We start from the raw sequence: 8434 nt of genomic DNA, 5'->3' as shown, positions 1-8434 counted from the left end.
AACATATAAGACTGCACTCATGATATCCTTTTGTGACACATGGGCCTAACCGACGGTATATGATGTGGCATTCACTTGCAAATTAGTAATTTTTTCATAACTAATATGTGTGTAACCTGTGGAATGGATTCGAACTCAGAGTTTCGTAAGTGATGGGCGAGTTACTGTATTTGACCTAAAACCTAAACTCATTTGACTCCACTTCTGACGGTTCCAAAGCAGGCGATTTGAGGTTTGTTTATATGAAAGGACAATATCCTAATATCGTAGAACCAAAAGTAATATTTGTGGCCTTTATCTGCCTCTTAAAATGTACTTTATCCGAGAATTTCACGTTAACAAAAGAATATAAATATGTTTATAAAAAATAATGTACAGACAGGTATAGGTGTGAACAATATTTTTCACGCTCAGTGGATTTATCTCCCTTGTCTTTACTCTTCTGTGTTTTCGAATGACAACTAGGGTAGTAAGGCAAAACAGCATTTTGACGAAGTTCTTACGTTTATATATGTTGAGTTTGAATACTTTCGGGGGTATTTCGAAGTTGAAAACATGGTGGCAATGTGACACAAACGCTAGGTTCTTGAAGCAAGGTAAACATTTCTTTCTAAAGATTAAAATATGCATTCTTCCACGCTGACAGTTTGCATAAACAGCTGATAAAATGCCGAAAGCAGAAGGCCATGATGACGTATTGCATTGCTACTAATGCTACGCCTACAGCGCTAGTGTCAAAAACGGGTGCAACTTTTACTGCAAAATTAATTTTACAGCTAAATTCCGTTGCCATTTATAAATTTCAGGACTACCAAAGACACATCGTTAAACATAACTTCAACAACAGTGTCTCGTTCAGCAAGTAGATGTATCGAATTTTGGGCCTTAGGTAATTATCATTCCAATGAAGTTAGCTTGAAATGATGTAAATAATGTAGTTGGTCACTGGTGTGGATATTCCTGGTAAATAAATTAATATCATATTGATGTACCTCAGCCAACCTGTTTGTATTGTCTGATTTAAATCTTACCAGTAAATTCTCGCAGTTGAGGTGTTGGGTACCTCTCATTTCAAGTAACACAGTTGTGAAAGTTACAGTGAGAAACAGCTCCATATGTGTCAGCTGTACGGTAAGGAACATTTACTGCTGTTCACATACACATTAAATCGATTTCAACTGAATGTTCCTACAAATTTAGTAACGTGCTCTAAAGTTGGTCAATCCAAACATAGTCAGTGGCAATAACACATATTGACAGAAAAGGGCATTTTCAGGGTTTACCCTATTGCAGCTGTCATCTAGATCTGGTTGCCTTAGTCAAGCCTTGTGAAAGCAGCTTCATGGAGATGACCTTACCCACTGCTGTTATGTAGGCTCGGAAAATGATTTTTTTTCTCACAGTTAACGTCCTTTATACTAGGGAAGTTTTAATGCACATATAATAGTGGTAAGTGTTCTCTACAGTAGGCCAACATATGGCACTTTTGAAGCCATTTCACAAGTCTTGCAACTTCATTGCTCGAAGTGAGTTACCCAACTCCACAAATAAAATTTTCATAACTGAATTAAAATTTCTGTGGATTAGTTTCTATAATAATTATGGTGTCTGTCCAATTGTGTGTATGAAGCCAGTGCTATATGTCCCCACCTTCGCCCTGATGTTTGGTAGTTGCTACCAGGGGAGTCTTGTATTTTTATACTTACTATTCTCACACCTTTAACCTGAGTTACAGCTGAGTCCTGTACAATAACCCACATTCACATACAGAGCAGCCGAAGAAAAAAAATTAGCACCTAGTCTCGGCCATATCGCCTTTGAAGTTTGAGGCAACATCCGCATTTATAAAGTAACACTTTCTACTTGGTATTTTCAGTTTCGAAATTGTTTTTGCTACAATTTACTGTGAATGGAAATATGATGTACCTTGTAGAGTTTCAGTGGAACACATTTACTGTAGTATGCATGCCACCACTAGCGTAAAGCATGCACCATTGGGTCAAAATTAAGACTCAGCTCCCATGTATTGCGAGATCTCACCACAGTTCAGACTTGATACACTTGGGTGTAAATTACCAAATGCATGCCAGTTAGGTTAGAATTTTTATGAAATGTTGGTTGATTTATATATGCATGTTTTATTATATTTTAGTCATTAAGCTTGGATTCGAAGAAGACAGAATATGGATTTATCAAAACTTGTCCTAGATACAGTGAGGGATGGGGACCATGTTGGCTTCAGGACTTTGATGGCCATGGGAGCTGATGTAAACAGGACATATGAGGGCTTTTCTCCCCTTCATGTGGCCTGCTTTACTGGAAGGTCAGCCTTTGTGGAAGAGATTATTAAACATGGAGGCGATGTGGAGTTTGAGGTGGCTGAGTGCAGGGACAGAGAGAGCACGGACTGGGACACATTCACAGAGTGGACTCCGCTCTGTATCGCGGCCTGGCTGGGGCTGGAGGAGATTGTTACTATACTTATCAATCACAATGTGAATGTAGAGAGTGTGGATCGCGTGGGAAAAACAGCCTTAATATTGGCCTGTGAAAAAGGCCATTTGACTGTTATTAAATCGCTGATCAAGCATGGGGCAGCATTTGTAAGATGTGGAAGCTATGTGCCGTTATTCACTGCTGCCTCAAAGGGACATGTGGGTGTAATTGAAGAGATCTTACAGGCTGGGGTGCCCCTGAATTTGACTGACAGTAAGCAGTGGAACATGCTGCATTACGCTGCCATGAATGGACAAGCAGGCACTGTGCAGTATCTGATGAGCAAACAGTGTCCGGTGTTAAAGAGTAGCAATGGTGTCACACCGGCCTTCCTAGCGGCTATGTATGGCCATCTTGCAGTTCTACAGGTGTTCAGCGAAGTACACAGGAGCGGTAACCTAGTCAGGGCCAGTAACTCTGACAGTGAATCTCCTCTCCATATGGCATGCAAAAATGGCCACCTGGAAGTGGTGCAGTTCCTCTTACAGATAGGATGCGATATGAACCAGGGTAACTGGACAGGTCAGTTGATCGTCTGCCATAAACCTGCACATGTAGTGGGAATTTGTTAATTTGAATTTTTTTAACACATAATTTGATAACGATACAAGTCTAACTTATAATTTTTCATTTTAAATTTTAAGCCTCATCATTGTTTGTTAACATTTACTACGCTATTGTGGCAACCTTTCGGAAAGGTTCAAAGCCCTATGCAATCTGAAAGGCAATGCATGTTGAGTGGTTGGTTGTTGCACTTGTGGGGGTATTTTAAAATGGATACATCCGTCCTTTCTTCTGTCCATTTAACAGAAACCAACAGCTGTTCACATAGATTTCAATAATTTTTGTGGTTTCATTTGAAGGGGGGTATCACGCACTGTTTGCACATGTAGAGTGCAGAGAGTACATATATTGTATACATTCTGGTGTATTGATAACATTTACACAATTACATGCATTGTTAATCAAACATGGTTTTATTTCTTGCCAGGCCACACACCTCTGTGTTATGCGGTCAGACACGGTCACTATGACATTGTGGAATTATTGGTCAACAGTGGCTGTGACACAAACATACCTAAGATTCCATACCTGCCCCCAATATTCCAGGCTCGCCACAACCTTGACATGGTCAAGACTCTGGTCAAAGGTATGCTGGAAATCTGACTTCACAATTCCCATAGACAGCATCTACATCTAAGAGGTCTTGGTAAATTATATGAGACGCAAAATTTGACATGAGTCCCTTTGTGTAAAGCCATTAAATCAGGTTGTCAGAAGATTTCATGATTTACTTTCAGTATCTCAATGTACTATTAGTTTTTAAAGCACGGTGTACATGGGACTTCAGACCCAACTCAGCTGAACCTAACCATTTGTGAAATAACAAAGCAAAAACAACTAGGCTCAATGTACATGTACATGTAGTTCAGTTCTAAAGTTGTATATCCATTGCACTCTGTACGACATTTTGGGTTGAGTAGCGTCTTTCTAAGCTCTCGTATATGAACCTGCCTACTGCCTACAGTTTCATTTTAGACAACCTTGGAATGAACCAGTATTTTATATCATTTTACAGAATTTTGTAAGGCCAGCCTTGAAAAATTCTTTGTTGGACATAACCTGTAAATCCCAATCAAATTAATGGTGGACCTTTTATGGTGGGCCTTTTATTTTGGGTCTTTTATTTTGGGTCTTTTATTTTGTATGGTTAGAGAAAGTGTTTATAATGTACATTTAATTGTATGTATTTGAGGTGGGGCAGATGTAAATGTGGTCGACACAGCTGATGGCAGCCTGCTCATGTATGCTGCAGGACAAAGAGAGGCACGAGGATTGGGTAAGTATCAGATAAAACAGCTTCAGGAAGAATTTCAGATTTATATCATGTGTTTTCTGATAGGAGTCATTGATATTCACTGTCGCAAAGAACCCAGAGTGTTTAGACTGTATGAGGTTTTCAGTATGAGAAATTTGGTATACATGTAAGGGATGAGTTTCCGAGTCATTGCAACACTGGTAATGACCTGTCTGATTTTGCTAAGCTCTAATTGTTTGATTCTATGCCACTCATCATTTCACCTGTGATAGGTCACAACATTTTGGGGGCCTCCGTGGCTCAGTTGCTTAGCGCGCTAGCACAGCGTAATGACCCAGAAGCCTCTCACCAATGCGGTCGCTGTGAGTCCAGCTCATGCTGGCTTCCTCTCTGGCCGTAAGTGGGAAGGTCTGCCAGCAACGGGTGGATGGTCGTGGGTTTCCCCCGGGCTATGCTCGGTTTCCCCCCACCATATTCCCGCCCGGTTTGCTGGCCGCGGTCATATAAGTGAAATATTCTTGAGTACGGCGTGGAACACCAATCAAATAAATAAATAAATCACAACATTATCAGTAGAGTGTCAGAAGGAAATTATTGTGCTTGATGGATGTATTCATCATAACACAGTCTTAATGACACTTGGTCTAGTTGGTCAAGGTGTTTGCCTTTCAGTTGCTGGGACACAGAAGGTGTAGGGTCAGGACAGGCATTGGACAGGGAATTTGTTGATTTCCCTACTCCGTGTGCTTGTGGGACCTTAGCGAGACTAAGCGTTCGAAGATGCTCATGTGACCACTCACAAAGTCTTAAGTTCTTTGAAGACCACTTCCATCAATATAGTCTGCATATCTGTCTGTTACATGATGGAAAGCTTGTCAGTAACTGATTTCCTTCAGGGAAAATTCACTAATATCATACGCATGAAAATCTTCAGGGAGCCATAAGCAAACAATCAATTAAATACATGTAAATAAATCTCAGTGACATTATATGGTTTCAAATATATTATGAATTTTGGGATATTTTCTGATCAGACTTGTTGGCATTTCTGCTGGAGAGTGGGGCCTGGGTGGACCAGCAGTGTTTTTGGGGAGAGACTGCTCTGTTCAAAGCCATTGTCTCCTCAAACCTGAAGGCCATGAAACTGTTGATCCAGTTTGGCAGTAACATCAACATTCGAAATGCCAGGGCCTTGACCCCCTTACAAGTGGCTGTGGGCAGAGGTAGGTGGTCTTGTGTTTTACCTCAGAGCTCAGTTTGATCTGAGTGGCATTCCCAGGGTGAAGGCAGAGGCTATTTTCATAGAACATCGTAAAATTAGATTTCTCATTAATATTTTCATGAATGACATTGTCTACCCAGCAGTAAAAGGTAATGTGCTATACTAGAAAAATTGCCAGAAGCCCGAAGTTTTTTAAAAGTGGACTCCGAACTGCAGTAAAATTAATAGTATCTTATAAAATGCACATAAATAATACAGTTTAAATAATGGCTATACTGCTGAACTTAAAAAAAAAATTGAAATAAATAAATAAAATTGCTTTTGATAAATTGTTTTAGGGTAAAAAAATTGTAGCATAATTCAACTTTGATCAGAATACCTCAGCTGGAAGTTTTTATTACCATTTTCTGTTTGTAAATTGTGGTAGTATGTTTTTTACAGGTTACACAGAAGGTGTACAGTTACTTGTCAAATCTGGAGTCAATGTTCACCAGAAAGCTGCCTTCTCCAAGGTAACCATTCTGGAATATGCTTTGTGTCGTGCAGCCGAGCCCAATCTCTGTCGTCTTCTGCGGTCCTCCGGGGCAGTGATCAGACCCAGCTTTTATAGCAGATACTTTCAGTGCTTTGATCGAGAAATCAAAGATGCTGAATCCATGGCAGGTACAGCACAGTCATCCCACCCTCATGATCGTCCACTGAGTGACTTTATTCGTGGTCATTTGCACAGCTCGACAGGAAAGAGAACTCTGAACAAAATTGTTACCACCTATCAGCATTTGATATCTTCCGAGTTCCTTGGACCAATCAGTCTTCAGGATCGACTGCGTAACTGCATTCGTCAACTCGTTCAGTATGATGACTCAAACATTAGGTGTCTGCCTATACCCCCATTACTCAAACATTTTTTACTGTATGAAGATACCAGCATTCAATTTAAATTTGCCACACAAATGTGATAGTTGTTAACCCTTATTTTTTTCACTATACTCGATATAGTCAAAAGTTGTTCAGTATTTTGTTATTTATGATTATACCCATTGTTCCAAATCCTGTGACATTTGCTTATTATTCCTTTCTGACAAGGTTCCGTACTTGTTTGTCATATCCTTGTTCCTTCTCTAATAATCCTGCTGCTGTGGTTGAAAACAAAACATTTTGACTGGTTTGTACATTTGTTGAAAGCTGACTGCAATTCACCATAAATGTCTTTGTACATACATGTATGTAGTCAAAAATGTGAGCTTTACATTTCAAACAAAATATTCCATTATCACATTTTAGCACATAATTCAAGGTCGTTAATTGACTGTACTATTCTTTGTATAGAAATAAGTTGCTTGGGCACTCAAGACACTGGCTTAAACTCAGCCTGGGACAGAGAATGTGACTCTTCTGTTCACTGCATTGTTGGTGGCAATGCAGACAAGAGCACTCAGTGCCTGTGGCTCATTTAGATAGTCTTTCTGGAAATTTATTTCAGTCAACTTTCCTCTCACCAATATACCATACACATTGAGCTTGCATACGCACTGAGCTTGCTCAATGGGTGAATATCTTTGCAGCACTTGCAGGAAGTTTGTCAATTACATGGACCTTATGAAAGGCCGAACATTGGTATTGTGCACTGCAGTTCCCACAAGGATAAAACTCGCTGCTGTCGTGTATGAGAAATGTTCTTCACTACATGTATGCGTTGAAAGACCAACCAGTCAGTCAGTCTTTGCGCTGCCTGTTAATGAAACAGATGTTGCTGCCAGTATTTTACAGAATCAGATATAACCTATAACAATGATTGGAACTTTGATGTTAATGTAATTTCATTCTGCATAAATTATGCAAAAACTCAGGATTTAAATTGAATAGATATGTATTCGTAGCAGATTTATACAGTGTAGGAGACACTAGGAAATTGAAACAGTTAAGATATAAATGAGACAACTTTGTGGATTATATTTGTACATGAAGTACTGTATTTGCTATAATATAATTTGCTATCAGATATAATTCATCAAATATACAGATTTGATGAACCTGCCATCTATAGGTATGTTATAGAAAAAAGGCATGAATTGTGATATGTTCTGTACCAACTGCCTGGTAAATGATGTAGGTTGGTGTACCATTGTTTTCATGTTGTAATTATGCTTAGGCTATACACTGAGAAGAAAAAAAAATATTATGCATTTACGTGGAGTCTAAATGTGTGTATTTACCTGAAAATTATTAAAAAGAATAATTACATATTTGTTTTCTACATCAGTTCTTATATTACCTAGAACATAGGGTAAAAAACAATATAAATGAGCATTACAGGTGTAAGCCTGGGATTTTCAGTATTGTCAACAAATCCTATTAAGATATTTTTCCTTATTCTGTCAATGCGGTAAATTGTCCGGAAACAAATGCGAAGTTTTGATTTGTACATACATCGGGTCTCCTCTGCTCATGAAAGTAATGTATATCAACTCAAGGTTGGTATGTGAAAATGCGCTTTCAGAAGCATGCCAAGGCGTAAAGGTGATATTTTTTATGCCAACACAACATGCCCTAATCGTAATTGGGGACTGTTCCTCTCCGGCCGTACGTGGGAAGGTCCGACAGCAACCTGCGGATGGTTGTGGGTTTCCCCCCGGGCTCTGCCCGGTTTCCACCCACCAGTATGCTGGCCGCCGTCATATAAGTGAAATATTCTTGAGTACGGAGTAAAACATCAATCAAATAAATATATTAATTAATTGGGACTGTAAGGTGATTGAATCAATCAGAATGAAGCAAAATGTGTCACACTTGATAAATGATGAACTTCCGGCGAAGTATGCAGTAACCACTGTTATATTGTCGGGAATCTCATCCCTCCTATATTTCCTGTATTTTTATGGGAGCCAGTAAATGTC

General features: G+C 39.3%; 1 protein-coding gene across 1 annotated transcript; it reads left to right on the top strand.

The window, feature by feature from the left end:
* Window positions 1-449: 449 nt before the first annotated feature.
* Window positions 450-7730, top strand: LOC135473752 (ankyrin repeat and KH domain-containing protein 1-like). Its single transcript, XM_064753633.1, has 6 exons — window positions 450-596; window positions 2153-3018; window positions 3488-3646; window positions 4253-4336; window positions 5350-5538; window positions 5979-7730. Exons 2-6 carry the CDS (start codon window positions 2184-2186, stop codon window positions 6494-6496), a joined length of 1785 nt encoding a protein of 594 aa, XP_064609703.1. The 5' UTR covers window positions 450-596; window positions 2153-2183; the 3' UTR covers window positions 6497-7730.
* The last annotated feature ends 704 nt before the right edge of the window (window positions 7731-8434 follow it).

The sequence above is a fragment of the Liolophura sinensis genome, chromosome 8 (assembly GCF_032854445.1).
Source record: "Liolophura sinensis isolate JHLJ2023 chromosome 8, CUHK_Ljap_v2, whole genome shotgun sequence".
Classification (NCBI taxonomy): domain Eukaryota; kingdom Metazoa; phylum Mollusca; class Polyplacophora; order Chitonida; family Chitonidae; genus Liolophura; species Liolophura sinensis.
This window is presented reverse-complemented; position numbering and strand designations above follow the sequence as displayed.

Excerpts from the sequence above, each read along its gene's own strand:
- LOC135473752 (XM_064753633.1), top strand. The coding sequence starts at position 2,184 with ATGGATTTATCAAAACTTGTCCTAGATACAGTGAGGGATGGGGACCAT. Across the intron at positions 4,337-5,349 it reads AAGAGAGGCACGAGGATTGG|ACTTGTTGGCATTTCTGCTG; the intron begins GTAAGTATCAGA and ends TTTTCTGATCAG. Across the intron at positions 5,539-5,978 it reads ACAAGTGGCTGTGGGCAGAG|GTTACACAGAAGGTGTACAG; the intron begins GTAGGTGGTCTT and ends TGTTTTTTACAG.